Genomic DNA, 19,009 nt, shown 5'->3' on the forward strand with positions numbered 1-19,009 from the left:
CACCTGTTGCTGGGTAGTCATCTGATAATACAGTATCAGATGTTACCCTAATTAGGGTAACAACATGTATGGCATTCAACCCTCACAGAACAGTCTCCCTGACCTTTTTTCTCATAAAATGGTACAGTGTGTACCTAGGAGTATCTTTACAGAACTCTGAAACTGCCAAGAGACATGCTTTTTTGAGTCTGGGAATTGGGCCTGATGGGAAAATTAGTATATTCCCCCTGTGAAAGCTGTATAGTTACACCCTTAAATCTGCCAGAAATGCACACTGGCTTATTTTCCTCCTCATTAAAACTACAACTTTGTTCATGTATTTTAGTTTTCTGAGACAAATTGGCTGCTTGATACTTCTTGCTGGGAACTCAAACAGTACAGTTTCTCTTAGTCAGGGTAACAACAGGTATGGCAGTCAACCCTCACAGAACACTCTCCTCTGACCTCTTTTCTCATGGAATGGCACAGTATGTTCTAGGTGCATCTTTACACAGCTCTGAGACTGCAGGGAAAACTTTTTTGGGGAATCTAGGAACTGTGTGTATTTTCCTCCTGTGAAAAGTGAATATTTGTAGCCTCCAGCCAGCCAGAAAAACACACTGATTTTTCTCTTCATCACAACAAAAAATTGGTCAAGTATTTGAGTTTTCTGATAGGAACAGGATGCTTGCCCCTTCTTGCTAGGAAGTCCTCTCACAGGACAGTTTCACCTAATCAGGGTAACAAGAGTTACTTGTACACAGCTACACTTTCCCCTGACTTCTTTCTCATGGGTTCTTACAGTGTATACTTGGTATATCATTAAGATCTCTGAAACTGCAGGTAGCACGTTTTTATGAACCTGTGACCTGGGCCTAATGGTAAAAGCAGTGTTTTTCCCCCCAATGAAAGCAGGATAGTTGCAGTGTCAAACCTGCCAGAAAAATATACTGGTTCATTTTTTTTCTCATTACAGCAAATACTTTGGTCAAGCATTTGACTTTTGTGAAAGAAACTAGCTGCTTGTCACTCCTTGCTGGAAAGTCATCTTTTATTACAGTTTCACTTTATCAGGTAACAACAGATGCGGTAGTCAAAGCTCACAAAACACACTCCCCTGACATAGTTTTCATGGAATGGTACAGGGTATTTTAAGAGTGTCTTTACACAGTCTAAAACTGCAGGAAAATATGCTTTTATGAAACTATTAATTGGGATCTAATGGCAAAATTAGTATATTCCCCCTGTGTAATCTGGATAGTTGCAGCCTCAAACTTGCCAGAAAACTCACTAGTTCATTTTTCTCTTCATTACAACAACAGCTCTGGTCAAGTATTTGAGTTTTCTGAAAGAAACAGGCTGGTTGACACTTATCGCTAACAAGTCATCTGACAGTACAAATTCACCTAATCAGGGTAACAACAATTATGCCAGTCATCACTCACAGAACACTGTAACCTGACCTTTTTTTCCTCATGGAATGGTAGAGTGTGTCCTAGGCGTGTCTTTACACAGCTCTGAAACATCAGGGAAACACTTTTATTGTGAATAGGGAACTGGGGCCTGATGAAGGAAGCACTATTTTCTTCTTGTGAGAGCTGGATAGTTGCAGCCTTAAATCTGCCAGAAAAATACTCAGGTTTAGTTTTCTCTTTACTACAACAACAATTTTGGTCTATTATTTGAGTGGTCTGAAATAAACAGGCTGCTTGCCATTTGCTGCTGGAAAGTCATCTGACAGTACAGTTTTACCTAATCAAGGTAACAACAGGTAAGGCAGTCAACACTCTCAGAACCCTCTCCCTTGATATATTTTCTCATGGAATGGTACAGTATTTCCTAGGAGTGTCTTTACACAGTTTGGAAACTGCAGGAAAACAAGTTTTTGTGAAACAGGTAATTGGGGCCTGATACCAAAATACTATGTCCCCCTTTGAAACCTAGATAGTTGCAGCTTTAACCCAGCCAGAAAAACACACTGGTTCATCTTTCTCTTCATTAAGCAACAATTTTGATCATGTATTTGAGTTTTCTGAAACAAACAGGCTGTTTGACTCTCACTTCATTCTGGGAGTCATCTGACAGTACAGTTTCACCTCATCAGGGTAACAACAGGTATGACAGTCAACACAGAGCAGTCTCCACTGATCTCTTCTCTCATGCCATGGTACAGTATATCCTAGGATTATCTTTACATGGCTCTGAAATGGCAGGTAAACATGCTGCTGTGAGCCGGCGAATTGGGGCCTGATGGCAAAATTAGTATTTCTGCTTTGGAAGCTAGATAATTGCACCCTCAGACCTACCAGAAAAATACATTGGTTCATTTTTATCTTCATTACAACAACTGGAGTCAAGTTTTAGAGGCTACTTGCCACTTACTACTGGGAAGTAAGCTGACAGTACAATTAGGGTTACAACAGGTATGGCAGTCTGCACTTACAGAGCATTTTTACTGAAAGGTTGTTGCTGAACCACGAAAGATGCTGGGATTCTTGGCCTCCAGAGGAGAAGAATTCAATCCAGGGCCAGTGACGAGGACTGATCACTTAGAGATTTTGTGTAATAAAATTTTATTAAAGTATAAAAGAGATAATGCTTCTGACATAAACACCAGAAGGGCGTCCCCCTGCTCGTCTTTAGCTGGTTGTTATATAGCTACTAGCAGTCTGCTAATTAGAGAAAGAAAATGTCTCAAAACTCAGAGACTGGCACCAGGCCCCACACCCACAACATGCATCTTGAGATAACATTGGCACAAAGTGAGTTGTCCAGGGCCATAATCTGATTGACATGAATCTTGAAGAAAGGCAGGTTGCCAAGCAAATACAGTCTCATTAACATAGCTTAAGAGAATATTTGCGAGTAAAACATACTGGTTTGTCAAGTTGGTTCTGAGTCTTAGGGAAGAGACTTGAAGATGGAGTCTAGGGTAAATAACATAGGGTTCATTAACAAAGCTTAAGAAAAACATTGCCATAAGAAAAAATGCATTGGTTAGCCCAAGGTTTGAGAAAAGTTAAGTTCAGGTGGAGCCAGGTGGCAACACAGAATTTTTAAGAGAAATCTTTTAAATTTGTATAGCAAAGGGGAATAAATCTTAACACTTGTCGTCTGTTTCCTCCTGCTGCTTAAGAGAGACATAAAAAATGTCTGACGCTTAAGCTTATTTCCTCTGTTTGGAGACCCCTGGCCTTCCTGCTTGTTAACCTCTCATTACTTGATATTTTTTCTCATGGAATGGTACAGGGTCCTAGGGGTATATTTAAACAGCTTTGCAACTGCAGGGAAACATACTTTTATGAACCTAGTAACTGGGGCCTGATGGTAAAGCAGTAGTCTCCTCCTGTGAAAACTAGATAGTGGGTACTTCAAGTCCGCCAGAAAAACACCCTGGTCCATTGTTCTCTTCCTTTTCAACAACAGCTTTTGTCAAGTATTTGAGTTTTCTGAGTGAAACAGCTGCTTGCCACTCCTTTCTGGGAAGTCATCTGACATTCCATGTTCACATTTTTAGGGTAACTATGTATGGTCATCAATGATTACAAAACACACTCCCCTCACATCTATTCTCATGGAATGGTACGGTGTGCCCTAGGAGTGTCTTTACACAGCTCTGAAACTGCAAGGAAAAAAAATGTGTTTTTGTGAACCTGGATAAAGGGGCATGATGTTAAAAGGCATATTTTCCTCCTATGAAAGCTGGTTAGCTGCAGCCTCATTCCTGCCCCCAAAATATCCTGGTTTATTTTTCTCTTCATTGCAACAATTTTAGTCACGTATTTATGCTTTCTGAAAGAAACTGCCTGCTTGAAACTTACTGCTGGGAAGTTATCTGAAAGTACAGTTTCACCTAATCAGGGTAACAACAGGTATGGCAGTCACCGCTCACAGAACACTCTCCCTTGACATCTTTTCTCATGAAATAGTACATTGTATCCAAGTGTGTACTTACTTAGCTCTGAAACTGTAAGGAACCATGTTTTTGTAAACCTTGGATTTGGGGCCTGATGTAACAGGCAGTATTTTCCCCCTGTGAAAGCTGGATGGTTGCAGGCTCAAACCTGCCAGGAAAACAGAGTTTCATTTTTCTCTTCATTAAAACATCAACTTTGGTCAATATTTGAGTTTTCTAAACAGTTTTCTAAAGAAATAGGCTGCTTACCACTACTTGCTGGAAATTTTCTGACATTACAGTTTCACCTTATCAAGGCAAACAAAGTATGGTAGTCAACAATCACAAGACAACTATCCTGACATAATTTCTCATTGACTGGTACAGTGTGTCCTAGGAGGATCTTTACACAGCTCTTAAACTACAGGGAGACATACTTTTGTGAGCCTGTGAATTGGGGTCTGATGGCAAAATTGGTATATTCCCCCTATGAAACCTGAAAAATCATACCCTCAAACTTGCCAGAAAAACACAATTTTGATTCATTAAAACAATAACTATGGTCAAGTATTTGAGTTTCCTGAAGGAAACAGGCTGTCTGACACTTTTTGCTGGGATGTCATCTGACAGTACAATTTCACCTAATCACAGTAAAAATAGGTATGGCAGTCAACACTCACAGAACACTCTCCCAACTTCTTTTCTCAAGACATGGTACAGTGGGTCCTAGGAGTGTCTTTATACCACTATGGAACTGCAGGGAAACATATCTTTGTGAACCAGGGAATTGAGGCCTGATACAAAAGCAGTTTTACCCCCTGTGAAAGCTGAATAATTGTCTCCTCAAACCTGCCAGAGAAACACTCTATTTGATTTTTCTTTTCATTACAACAGCTACTATGGTCAAGTATTTGAGTAGTCTGAAAGAAGCAGGCTGCTTGCCACTTCTTGTGGGAAGTCATCTAACAGTGGAGTTTCACCAAATCAAGGTAACAACAGGTATGGCAGTCAACACTCACAGAACACTCTCCCCTAACCTTTTTTCTCATGGAATGGTACAGTGTGTCCAAGATGTGTCTTTATGCAGCTCTGAAACTACAGGCTTGCTTTAGTGCTTGAAAGTTGCTCAGCCATGTCTACCTCTTTGTGACCCTATGGACTATACAGACCATGGAATTCTCCAGGCTAGAATACTGGAGTAGGTAATTTTTCCCTTCTCCAGGGGATCTTCGCAAGCCAGGGATCGAACCCAGGTTTCCTGTATTGCAGGTAGATTCTTCACCAGTTGAGCCACAAGGGAAGCCCTTCTCATTCTTATGGAATGGAACAGTGTCTGAAACTGCAGGAAAACATGTTTTTTTGTGAACCTGGGAATTGGGTCTGATTGTAAAAGCAGTATTTTTACTGGTGGTGAATTCTGGGGGATCTGGCTTCTGGCTGCTGTTGTGGGAGTTAACTTCAGAATTTTGAGCCACCAGAATAAAATAATTGCCCCCAGAACATTGTGAAATCTATGGGAAATACCATGCCAAGGAAGGGTCAAGTGAAAAACATAGTTGTAATTTGACCATTCTACTAAAATGATACGAATATGCACAGACACAGAAATAGTGACATGCTATAACATCTAACATCTGACACCATGACTGACTTAGGAAGTCAGAAGCTATACAAGCTGCAATTAATGTAGAGTGGTTTTGTTTGAGAGGATGTGCCCATATGTGGCAGAAAGTATACCTAAGGTGGCCTGTCTGCCAAGGGTGATGGAATGAGGCTTGGCAAACCTCCTGGTTGGAACAATTAGGTGAGGGAGCAAAATTTGCTGGATTTAAATCTTAAAGCAAGAGCCTCATGAATTCTCTCTACTGATGAAAGAGACCTAGGCTGAAGAGGATAAAGAAAGAATATTTATGGCCCTTAGGATCAGACCTAGTGGGGCTCATGCCAGAGGCCTGGAGTAGAATTAGGGAACTGGAAGTCACAGCAGGGATACTCCCTCTCATTGAAGTTTTCTCATGGAAGCATAAAAAAAAACCCAAGTCTCAGTCAGAGATCCTGAAAGACAGCTCTTCTCACAGGGTGGGCACTAACGCGCTTCCAATGCAGTAGTTTTCCAACAGCAAGTGGAAACCAGAAAGAAGTCAGCAGGGGCGAGTCCACGTAGGGCTCACCCTCCGCCTCTGTGGTTGGACCTGGAAGGCCGGGTGTGCCCACTGCCCCTATCTGCCATGGAGGAGAGGGGCATCTAGTGGGGCCTCTGCCTCGAGGAGGTTTGTCAAATGAATCAGACTTCCCTATTTGAAGAATGGGCACTGGAGCAGAGGGCCTGAGATTCTCTGGGCAGGCAAGGGGATTTGTTACTCAATCTTATATGTTTCTAGAAATTCCATTAGTGAGTTTTCCCATTTTCTGCCTCCAGTGATGAATGTTGGCAGAAGCTACTGAATTTGACAGTGTCTCCTGACAGAGACCCCTGACAGGGATTTTGATCTTCCTGGTATGAGCCAGGGAAGTTGGGGGCAGCAAATGGAAAGTGTAATCAGCACAGTTTCTTTTGACACAGGAGCTTGAATAGCCTCTCTCCCACTTCCCCTCACAATCAAGCAAAATTCTGGCAATGTCATTTTGGTATTTACAACTTTCCTGGACTACATGGCCTAACTGTACAGTGAAAGAAACTTAGGAGCTGAGATGGTGTATCTCTATCAGAAAGGATCTGTACAAAAAGGGTCTTTCTCCAGAAAGGGTAAGAAAGGAGAAATGGTAGGTGACAGGAAAGTGTAGGTGAGGTGAGATTGATTAATGCTCAGTCTTTGGAAATAGCAGAGACAATTATTTGGGGATAGACTAGAGATTAAAAGGAGGGAATAATGTTGGCTTGTGGAAGGGGATTGATTGCTTTGGGACTAAATGGGGCAGAGAAAGAAAGGAAATCAGAGTTTACTTTTGATTGCTAGATTATGGTCCTTTGAATGCAATAATCCACAGGGCTTTATGAGACGCAGGATTTATTTAGATCATGCAATCCTACCTCACAGCAAAGTGAAAAATGCAAGAGAGCTCTCCACTCTACTTAAGAACTAAGTCATAACCAATTTCTTCCTCCAAGGATTTGCATTTGCCTCTGAGTCACAGCATTCTGTTTTCAGGAACTGGATAGACCAAGGCTGTGCCTGCTTCTAGTTCATCCTCATTTCTACTGTTAGTCCTTTCAGAGATCCAGCCCAAACGAGGGGGTTAACAGGCCATCCTGTCTTTAGCCAGTCTCTGACTCCTCAGAGAGACTGCACTCTCAGAAAGATCACTCAGCTTCTTAACACACCTACCATCTCCACTTCTAGAAACAGCAAATGCCCTCAGTAGAAAGCTGTTTCTGTCTCCCTTAGATTGTGACCTGGGAATCCTTCATTAACTCATAAACTGTGATGCTCTTAAGCAAGATGTGTGTGTGTGTATGTAAAATCTTTCTTACTATCTGAACATTTACATACACATAAGAATGGAATGGCCGCCCCTCCATTATTCTTGCCTGGAGAATTCCAAGGATAGAGGAGCCTGGCAGGCTATGAAGGGGTCACAAAGAGTTGGACACAACTGAGTGGCTGACACTTTCATATGTTTTCATATGCATGTGTGTGTATGTACATGTATATGTACATGCAAAGCAACTTTCCTAGTTGTCCTCATTGGGAGGATTGGTTAGAATTGTCTAGAATGTCATTAATGGATGTGAATGTCCCTTTACATACCCACGGTAATGATGAGGCACAGAAAAGTTAGATAACTTGCTTAAGTTCAAATCTTGGCAAATGGTGGACCTGGGATTCACCCCAGGAAGCCCTGCTCCAGTATCTGCTGCCTGCAGGGGTAAAATACATTGCTTTTTGGTGACATAAGAACAAATCTTGGAAAATCATGAGGAATATATTTCTGGTATTCATTCCAATATTTCTATCAAAGATAGTTGTTGTCGTTCAGATGCCCAGTCCTGTCTGACTCTTTGCGATCCCATGGATTGCAGCACACCAGGTCTCCCTGACTCTTACCATCTCCCTGGAGTTTGCCCAAGTTCATGTTCATTGCATCGGTGATGCCATCCACCCATTTCATCCTCTGACGCCTTCTTCTCCTGCCCTTGATCTTTCCCAGCATCAGGGACTTTTCCAGTGAGTCGTTTGTTTGCATCAGATGACCAAAATACTGGAGCTTCAGCTTCAACATCAGTCCTTCCAGTGAATATTCAGGATTGATCTCCCTTAATTGACTGGTTTGATCTCCTTGCTGTTCAAGGGACTTTCAGGAGTCTTCTCCAGCACCACAGTTCGAAGGCATAATTTCTTTGGTGTTCTGCCTTCTTTACGGTCCAGCTATCACAATCGTACATGACCACTGGGAACACCGTAGCCTTGACAATACAGACCTTTGTTGGCAGAGTAATGTGTCTGCTTTTCAACACACTGTGTAGGTTTATCATCACTTTCCTGCCAAGAAGCACCTGTCTTTTGATTTCATGGCTGCAGTCACCATCCCCAGTGATTTTAGAGCTCAAGAAGAGGAAATTTGTCACTACTTTTAAGCCTTTTCGCCTTCTATTTGCCATGTAGCAGTGAGGCTGGATGCCATGATTTAGCTTTAATATTTAGTCTTAAGCCAGCTCTTTTACTCTCCTCCTTCACCCTCATCAAGAGGTTCTTTGCTTTCTGCCATTAGGGTGGTGTCATCTGTCTATCTGAGGTTGTTGATGTTTCTCCTGCCTATCTTGATTCTGGCTTGTAACTCATCCTGCCCAGCAGTTCTCGTGATGTGGTCAACGTATAGATTAAACAAACAGAGTGACAGCAGACAGCCCCGTCATATTTCTTTCTCATCCCTGTCATATTCCTTTCTCAACTTTGAACCAATCAGTTGTTCCATACCAGGTTTTAACTGTTGCTTCTTGACCCTCATACAGGTTTCTCAGAAGACATAAGAACAAACCTTGGAAAATCCTGAGGAATATATTTCTGGTATTCATTCCAATATTTCTACCAAAGATTACTATAATAGTAAAGTAATTCAGGAATATGTCATAGTCAGAAGATAACACAGGCCAGCCAAAAACTAGAAGTACTCTGCATGTCTGTTAACAGAATAATATGTTGCATATTCATAAAATGAAATACTACACACCAATAAAAAGGACTGAACTATTGATACCTGCAGCATGGATGAAACTAAAATACATTATTCTTAGGGGGGGAAAGTGCCCTCTTCTTTTATGTTTTAAAAGTTTAAAGTTTTCATCTGATATTATCGCAGGGATTAGTGCAAATCTAATCCTTGTGTCTGGTGAAAAGTCTCCTTATGTAATCTGTAATTTTGAGTTGTGAATTAATCTTTAAGTGGGCTTTATCAATGACATTTTTATGTCCGGTCAACAGTGATTTCAAGAGTACTTAGTTTTGTCCTCCTTTTGCTAGTATACCCTCCTGCCCCAAATTTATGAAAATTTTTTGACTGGGGGCCTTTTGAGACTTATGAAGCTTATGTAAATCTGACTTAAATTTGTAAAAGTCAGGCCTGTGGTTATGATTTCCCAAGGAAGAGTACTGTTTTCTATACAGAGATGAGGCCAAGACAGATAAGCTTTCCCCATGTGCTAGTGAGTTGACTTTTTTGTTTCACTGAGGATGTAATTGGGAATTTTACAGTTTTGGTTCCAACTTCCCACCTTGGTACTGTCAAGACCTTGTATCCCATAGCTATGTGGTCAAAAAACCACACACCCTCTGGTTACCTAGGGCCACGGCTTCCAACACTAACATCAACCCCACACCACCACCCCTACTAGGGCAGTCCCAGTACCAGGCCATGTTTATCTGCTTCATGGTTTTTGACCCCTGTGAATGTTCCCTTCTTTAGTGGCTAATTTTGCCTTTAAAAGGATGTCAGCTACAGTTTAGCCAAGATTTCTAGTTTTTGTGGTGGGAGAGTTTTCAGATTTTCTGTTCCCTCAATGTTGTTAATCAAATAAGTTTTAGAAATGCTAAACTCACCTCTTCCTTGGAGATTTTTTCCCTTCTTGTTCCTTGGAGATTTGCATCATTAACTTGCAAAGGACAAGTTAAACCTTTTTTGAACAATGTATGCTAAAACTTCTCTTGTTGTGGGTTTGCCCCTGAATCACTGTGTTGTTTGCATATGAATGAGGCAGTCTATTTCATGAGAAAGTTCATAGACGGTCATGGGCTTCACTGTTTCTTGCGGTCACTACTTTAACCTGTCAATAGGATTGTGTTGTACTCACAGGATGGAGGTGGGTAGGGAGGTTGCTTTCTGCTATAGCATGAAAACAGGTAGCAGTTTTAAAACAAATGTCAACACTATTCATATGTGTTTGGAAGCACAGAAGAAAAAATCACCCTATTTTATGCCATTTAATAGGACAATTTGACTCTGTTAGGAGGTGACACTTTTCCAGAATCAGTGGAATAAAGGCTGTGAAGGAGGGTCAAAAAACCTGATGCCACAGTATAACTATAGCTTTGCCCACAGCTGCTTCCCATCTAAGAAGGAACCAAGGATGTGAAAAGTCTTAGAATACCCTGTACAATATTTTTATTAGTCAAAACAGTTGAAAGTCAATGCTTAATCCATAACCTGCTTGTTTCTAATGCTACTTATTAGATCAAGACTTATGCTCAGAATTTATGGCACAGAGAACTAGAGATTGAAGGACAATTCCATAAAGCGACAGCTCTGTAATTCTGTAAACTTGGCAGGTTGTTCCTCTGATTCTGGGTTTATCCTCTGAACTCTATCAAAGTAACTAATTATAATTTTAGGAATTATATGCCCCAACAGGGACAACAGAACACAAAGAACTTTGATGGTATAAAATTTTCCAAAGTAGAATTTTTAAGGTTAACATGATTAATCAGACATCTATTAATTAGAAACCCATTTAGGAAGATTTATAAGTTACCGATCAGATATCAAAGATATAGAAATGGGAGAAAAATCTTATGTAAGGGTTAACAAGAAACTAACTGTTCCTCTCTCATTCCCTAAAAAAAGGAAAATGAAATCCAGAATCCACTCTGAATACTTAAGAATCTCCCATTGAGATAAATGCTAATCCTGTTTTTCAATATTTGCAGCTTAAAAGTTGCTTGTGTTCATCAGAGGGGTTCCAAGTCCATATCTGCCTTAGAAACTCCTAATCTTTCCCTCCTGGTCACACATACCATTCAAACTCTCCACCCAGACTAGGTTCCTTACATAGCATCTCTTAATTCTTTTATTCGTCCTTCTTATTACACTCATTAATTTCCATCTCTCAAAACATGAACTCCATGAGAACATACCTCTAACATTCTGAAAACTCTGGTATCTTGAAGACCAATGATCGGAATGTTCAGAAGGAAGCCAGCCCTGGGCCTGCATGTGTTCTTCCCTCTCCGGTGACACTGACATTCATATTACTAATGTTTCTCAGGAGCTTACCTTTCGTGAGGCACTTGAGTTACAGATAGGTAAGATAAGTCACTGTGGCAGAGATGCTGGCTCGCAATGCTCACTTTTCTTGAGCACATGGCAAGACGACACAGCCCAACCCCACTGCAAGTTGGCTGTGACCTCTCCCAGGACGTGTGCACAGAAGGGACTCAGCCCAGCTCTAACACCCCCTGGAAGCACTCCTTGTGCTCTCACCTCCACAGCGACTGGGGCAGAATGAACACAGCTGCCTCAGAAGCCACACATTACACAGCCGGAGTATCCCTTGACCTTGGTCGTGCAGAGGAAAACCTGCATGACAGACTCTGCTGTCTGGGACGGCTGAACTCGGTGAAACAGTAATAAAATTCTCCTTGTTCTGAAAGCCCCTGAGATTTGGGAGTCTGTTAACACAGGTTGTCTAGGATGGTCATAACTTTCCTTCCAAGGAGTAAGCGTCTTTTAATTTCTTGGTTGCAATCACCATCTGCAGTGATTTTGGAGCCCCCCAAAATAAAGTCAGCCACTGTTTCCATATCTATTTGCCATGCAGTGATGGGAACAGATGCCATGATCTTCGTTTTCTGAATGCTGAGCTTTAAGCAGACATTTTCACTCTCCTCTTTCACTTTCATCAAGAGGCTCTTTAGTTCTTATTCAGTTTTTGCCATAAGGGTGGTGTCATCTGCATATCTGAGGTTATTGATATTTCTCCTGGCAATCTTGATTCCAGCTTGTGCTTCATCCAGCCCAGTGTTTCTCATGATGTACTCTGCATATAAGTTAAATAAGCAGGGTGACAATATACAGCCTTGATGTACTCCTTTTCCTACTTGGAACCAGTCTGTTGTTCCATGTGATTTTTCCAGTGGTCATGTATGGATGTGAGAGTTGGACTATAAAGAAAGCTGAGCACCAAAGAATTGATGCTTTTGAACTGTGGTTTTGGAGAAGACACCTCTGAGTCCCTTGGACTGCAAGGAGATCCAACCACTCCATCCTAAAGGAAATCAGTCCTGGGTGTTCATTGGAAGGACTGATGTTGAAGCTGAAACTCCAATACTTTGGCCACCTGATGGGAAGAGCTGACTCATTTGAAAAGATCCTGATGCTGGGAAAGATTGAGGGCAGGAGGAGAAGGGGATGACAGAGGATGAGATGGTTGGATGGCATCACTGACTCAATGGACATGAGTTTGGGTAGACTCCGGGAGTTGGTGATGGACAGGGAGGCCTCGCGTGCTGTAGTCCATGGGGTCACAAAGAGTCAGACATGACTGAGCAACTGAACTGAGCTAATACAGGCTAGACTGTCTAATCCTGTTCTAAGTTTCAAGAGGGTCACATGTCCTAAGAAGACATAACCTATTATTGTGGAATAGATTTCAAAGAACCTCGAAGACTGGAGCAAAGAAGTGGATTGCATCCCAGTGTTTGTTTCAAAAGCTGCAGGCTTTGCCCCAACCAAGCATGTATGACCAAGTTCAAGTAGGTCAAGCTACCACACAGTGGATGTTCTTCCATTAGCATGCTGAGCGAGTTTCTCTAAGGACTTGGTCGTATGGAAGTTTGCCCCTGTGTGCTTAGTTGTTTAGTTGTGTCCAGCTCTTTGTGACTCCACGCAGCCCGCCAGGCTCCTCTGTTCATGGAATTCTCCAGGCAAGAATACTGAGTGGTTTGCCATGCCCTCCTCCAGGGCGGCATCTTCCTAACCCAGGGATTGAATCCAGGTCTCCCACATTCCAAGCGGATTCTTTACCATCTGAGCCACCAGTAAAGCCCAAGAATACTGGGTAGCCTATGCCTTCTCCAGGGGATCTTCCTGACCCAGGAATTGAACCGGGGTCTCCTGCACTGCAGGCGGATTCTTTACCAGCTGAGCTACCAGGGAAGCCCATACATGTCCCAAACATCTTTCAAAAATGAAAACTCTAATTCCATTATTTCACCCCAGTCTCTGAGGGAATCTGTCCTTTGGGCTTTTCCACTGCTATATTGACAGGAAGGGTCAGGTGCAGTATTCTGAATGGCCCAGGAGACCAGGTCAGCTCAGTGTCACAAAGGGTTAGTAGCATCCCTTGCCATCTGCTCCAGTGCCGGCCACTTCCAAACCTCAGGAAAGAGGGGACCTGAGGGCAGCGAGTTTCCATAGGCAACACAACAACTATGATGAGGAGAACGCCTTGGATCTTTACACTCATTCCTGAGTTTTTGTGAACCTCTCAAAGAAGCTAAAGCAAGGGTTCGGGATTCATCAAGTCAAAGAGGAAGAGAGGAACAATGAACAGACAGGATGGAGGATGGACACATATTACTTTTAACAAAGTAATATTTTTCACTGCCTAGGCAAATGACTTCTGTGAATTTCTTGTATGAAAAAGAACTTTTGTTTTCTTTTTACTTAGTTATCACCATCATTAGGTTTTGATGCAAGTGGAAATTTACAATAAAATGAAAACAAATAGCATCAAGGATCACATACAATTCTGTGATAAGGTGATCTGTAATTCAGGCAATGTACTGCTTGAGGCTCATATCTTGATCTCTTACTCCAGTTGCTGCTGATGCCATTTGAAGAAAATACAGATGAAGAGAAAAATAAGTATCACTAGGCTAAAAAATAAGACAATTACAAGAATATAAATAACAAATTTATAATGGATTGCAATACAAATAAATAGTATTTTTAGTATAAAGCTACATTTGCAGGAAGAAGCTACATTTGCACTGCTTAGTAACAAATATGATTAAAATACACCAGAAACATGTTAAAGTTGTATGAGTCACATATATATGTCACAGTTCACATGAAGTTTCACTGAGAATAAGCCATCTGAAGGCCATGTGTCCTGATCTGAAACTATCAAAGGCCTTTCAAGCAAACCTCATGGCTCAGAAAGATGTTCAAAAAGCTGCCCCATCCAGATCAATCTGACTTGACTCCACTTTTAGTTTTCAAGATAAGCTATAATCTTCTAAAGGGGATCATAATGTAGACTGATGTGAACAGATACTGAACAAGAAGAAACTTTTCTGCTGGCACAGAAGATTTACATCACTATTTTCCCAAATGTTATTATTTGAAAGGATGGGTGAACCACACATTTATAATACTGGCAGAAATAACACTTTAACACTGAGATAAAGGACATAGGAAACTACTGATACACATTTTAAAAAGCACCAGTCTCCCCTTCCTTTTCTTACTTCACGCCAATTTAAGGTTTTAGGCTAAAAGCTCAGGTACATCTTATTATCTCTACTCTTCTTTGGACTCTTTAATGTTTCTCATTCTGTAAATCAGGCTCCACTCTTAAAGGACTTGGTAATAAAAAGTCCCATGCCAAGTACTTGCCTTAAAAGACACTTCTATCATCTACCCAAATCACACATACCCAAATCTTGTAGAAATACCACAGCTATCAACAAGGATTTGGGCCATAAAAGAGTCAAAATTTGGCTTCCTCCACCATCAGTGTCAGCCTGACCAAAGCTTGCTTGCCTTTTATCACAGTAGTAATTTTGGATTTCTTCTTGTAGTCAGAGAGGCTTGTGGCTAACTGGGACCTTGTGACAAGATAAAGCAGCGGGTTTGTACTCATGGGTTCAAGCCATGTGAGTTGAATGAACCAGCTTCTCATCCATTCACACTTACAGTTTAATGGGAAAGAAAGAAGTAGACTGCCTACATGTTGCTTCAGAATGAGAACTCTAAGCAAGCTGGGGTCATTTGCCAAGAAATAAATAATAAAAGGAAGAAATCAAGGAAACAATAACTTGGAGGTTTCAAACTTTCCCTCTAACCAGTGAACAGACACTCTGCTCTCACTTCTCACACAGAAGGCTCTGCACCCATTCCCAAATGAAGTTTATTTAACTTACCTAACTTTGATATTCTATTACTAAGTAACTGATATTGCAATACAGGGAGGTATGATAATTTATTTTTTGAATCAAAATCATATTTCTATGCACTTGACTTCTGGATTAAATATATTACCTACAGGAAAAATCTATCAACTCCTATTGAAATGTTAATCTAATTTTAAATTATTTGGGGTTGATATTTTCCTTTAGTTTTATATTCAGGAGGAACTTAAAATGAACTTAAAAGTTGCAAGTGGAAAGAAATTAAATTTGATTGTGTACATCTCTCATCAGAATATTAAAAAAAAAAACAACTGTAAAAACAGTCCCCATAGCAAATACTTCAACTTTTAATGAATCCACATCTCCAAACTGTTTTCTCCTCTTCCTCTATTTTTTTTAAAGTATTGTTGAGAAAGAAAATATATTTTTCTTATTATATAATTAAGTACTATCAGAAGTCCAACTGGAAATTGGCCTTACATTTATAAAAAGCCAAAGTAGATTTTATTTCTTCATTCCGTCCCCTTTAGTAAAATACTTCACTTACAGAAAAAGAATTATTTCAATATGAGGGAGGGGGCTTGGGGCGAAGTATCATACAGAAAAGCCAAACTATGAAGCCTTTCTTATTCCATACTGTTGGACTTGAATTCAATTATCTTTGAAAAATTTTTCCAGCTGATTAGAAAAGAAACAGAATCCAGTGCCAGGAGGGCAGGTTCAGCTTGTCTCTGCTCCAGAAAGGCTTCCTGGTATCAGGGAGATGGAGCTGCCTCCCTGGAGGTACCACTGGAACTGGTGCTTTGGGTGAGGTGTCAGAGCCCCAGATGGTAGTCGGGCGAGAAGTGAGCACAAGTCAAGGTTTTCCCAGCCTGTGAGTTCTGTGATGGCCTCAAACTCGAGATTGTGTTGCTGTCTAAAGAGAAAAATTATCAGCAACTTTTAATGTCATCACACTGGGGGATGAGACTATCAGGTGACTAAGTGGGAAAGATGAAAAATAACCAACTCTAAAAACTGGATTCTGTCAGAATAAAAACTCCCTTTGTGTGAGGCTTGCAATAGGCTCATTCAGCCACATCAGGGCAGAGTTTCAGAACCTCCCCCTCCTCCAGTGAGCCCATGTTCAAAGTTAATACAAGGTAAGGGTTATCTAAACAGCAGATAGCAGTGTACTGCATATTTCTTCTTAAAGATGACAGAATAACATGGCAATTTACATTATCATATGCAAACTAGATAGCCAACGGGAATTTTCTGTATAGCCCAGGAAATTCAAACAGGGGCTCTGAATCAACCTAGAGGGGTGGGATGGGCAGGGAGATGGGAGGGAGGTTGAAAAGGGAGGGGGTATATGTATACCCATGGCTGATTCATATTGAGGTTTGACAGAAAACAACAAAATTCTGTAAAGCAATTATCCTTCAATAAAAAATAAAAAGAAAAAAAAATGACAGAAGCTTTTTGAATTCCATAAACCTGTACTATCTGGACTCAAAGGGTGTACAATAAACTTCAGACACCTTTCATAGCTTGGAATCTAATATTATGAAATTATTCTAAGACATAAATCAGATAGATGGATGGATTTTTTAAAGGACATTGGGCCCCCGGGTACTTTCAGCAGACTAAGTATTGAGATTTATAGCAGTAAAATTCTTTACAAGATTAAGGAAGAAGGAAACGAAATCAAACCTTTCATTTTCAGATACACACTTTCGTTAGTTCTTTCATCAAAAGCATATCAGTGAAGGAAAGTCAGAAATGTTTTTTCAGTTATTATTAAACTGGTTCAAGAGCCAGGGAACCCCTTGAAATGGAAGCAAAACAACACAGTATTCAAGTTTTCATCATAAGATTACCTTGTACTGGCAAGACGTAGGAGATTTCCAGCTTCAAAGAATATTGCTAAAGGAGCTTTTGGAAAATGTTTTGGCTAAAAACAACCAAACTCTCTCCCGTAAAACTGCTACTTCCTTTTGAATCCCCAAGGTTACATTGTGTTTGAGACGCTTGGCAGTCATGGCTTCATGGGCTGTGCTGCTTGATTATCTAAACCCTTAAGGCAGAACAAATATAGCTAATATCGGGCTGACTGCTGCCCGAGTCCTCTCACTGAGGAGGTGTTGCTCAGAGGGTGAGGAGCCCACAGGCCCATGGTGGGAAAACTGGAAATGTTAAAGGTAAGAAATAAAACACAAGAAGGGAGGTTCAGAGTTAGGAACATTTCCAAGCTTTTTTCTACAATAATCTCCAAGGCCCTCTCAACTTCTATTTCTAAAAAGTACCCCTGTATATGGCACCTGATGTTTGGCAGTTTGACAAAAATCAATACTCAAACACGAGGAAGCAAGATGTCTGCTACACTCAGGGTGCTCAGCTTGCCCTGCTGTCACAGTAAGGGCCTGCAGCCCTGTCTGTGCCCGTAACAGTGCTCCTGACGCTGGGGACCGCGTGCTCTGGTCAGAGCTCTGTAGCCCCGAGTAAACAAATGTGTGCTCACCTCGGCCCCAAACAGACCCTAGCACCATGTTTGCTCTTCTGCATCCTGATTGTCATGCCTGAAAGATTCTCAAACATACACGAGGCTTAATGCCATGAGACAAAATGGCGAAAGATTATTGTTTAAGAGAAGCTTGCTCATTCAAAAAGAAAATAAGAATTTGGTTTAAACTGCAGACAAAAGGGGAAGTTAACATATTCTTTTGGTCTGTATTCTTGGAAACAGTGTCCTTAGGCCGACGGTCCCTTATCAGCATGCTGACTTTTGCGCTGTCTCAATGAGTCTCCCAGCGCCTCTGTGCCAGCTGGGCAGGGCTGCTCCAGGCTGTCATCTCCCACCTCACCGGACCCCTCATCGTCCTGGGCCTCCCTCGGGGGCTCCGGGTCCTGGGCATCACTCTTCTCCATGTCGCCGCCAGCAGCCGGGCCGTCCTCCTCTTCCTCCTCTGCTTCCTCTTCGTAACCAAGGTCCTCTTTCTCGTCCTCGTCATCTACAAGGCTGTCCTTGTTCTCTTCTTCATTTGAATCATCCTTTTCCTCCTCTACATCCTGCAACTGTTCAGTTAAATGAACCTCCTCTGATCTGAGATTCTGCTCTGCAGAAGAAAGAGAGGGGAACATTCTCTGATTAAACAATGGGCATTCAAAATGCTGTCACTAGCACGTAGAATCTAAAAAAATAAAACAAATGAATGAATATTATAAAACAGAAACAGACTCATACAAACTAATGCTTTGTACCGACTCAACAAACTAGTGGTTACCAACCGGAGGGGCAAGACAGGAAGGGGAAAAGAGGTACAAGCTACAAGGTAAAAAATCTACAAGATACAAGGATGTAATATACAGCATAAAGATAACCAGTATGATAACTTAAAATGGAGTATAACCTATAAAAATAATGAATCAACTCTACTGTATATTTGAAACAAATACAACATTGGACATCAACTATACTTCAATTTTAAAAAGGTCATTCAGCAGTCGATTGCACTTTGCTGCGAAATGAAACAGTGAGGCAGAGGATGGCTTTCTCCATCTTGAAACCATGTTACTGCAAAGGACAGATCTCTGGATGGCATCCTAGCCCCATCCAGGGTGTCTCTACCTCTCTCTGGAGACTCTCTGACCAAGCTGACTTGGGCACAGCCCAGGGGCATGGAGGGCAAAGGTTCCTCTGTACTCTGTGTTATGCACCTTGTAGAATGCTCAGCAGTTTTTAAACACTCACTGGTCATGGTGATTGGTTCAAACTCTGATTTAAGCAGAGCCAGTTGGGAGTCCTGTC

General features: G+C 41.3%; 1 protein-coding gene across 2 annotated transcripts in view; it reads right to left on the minus strand.

Moving 5' to 3' along the window:
- Window positions 1-13,987: 13,987 nt before the first annotated feature.
- TMX4 (thioredoxin related transmembrane protein 4) overlaps window positions 13,988-19,009 on the minus strand; it is a 64,880-nt gene continuing 59,858 nt past the window's right edge. For both annotated transcript variants that reach the window (XM_042230392.1, XM_015099524.3), the window contains one exon: window positions 13,988-18,317. In XM_042230392.1, the coding sequence (XP_042086326.1) occupies window positions 17,953-18,317 (365 nt within the window). In that variant the 3' untranslated portion in view covers window positions 13,988-17,952. The remainder of the gene's footprint in view (window positions 18,318-19,009) is intronic.

This window comes from Ovis aries, chromosome 13 (assembly GCF_016772045.2).
Source record: "Ovis aries strain OAR_USU_Benz2616 breed Rambouillet chromosome 13, ARS-UI_Ramb_v3.0, whole genome shotgun sequence".
Lineage (NCBI taxonomy): Eukaryota > Metazoa > Chordata > Mammalia > Artiodactyla > Bovidae > Ovis > Ovis aries.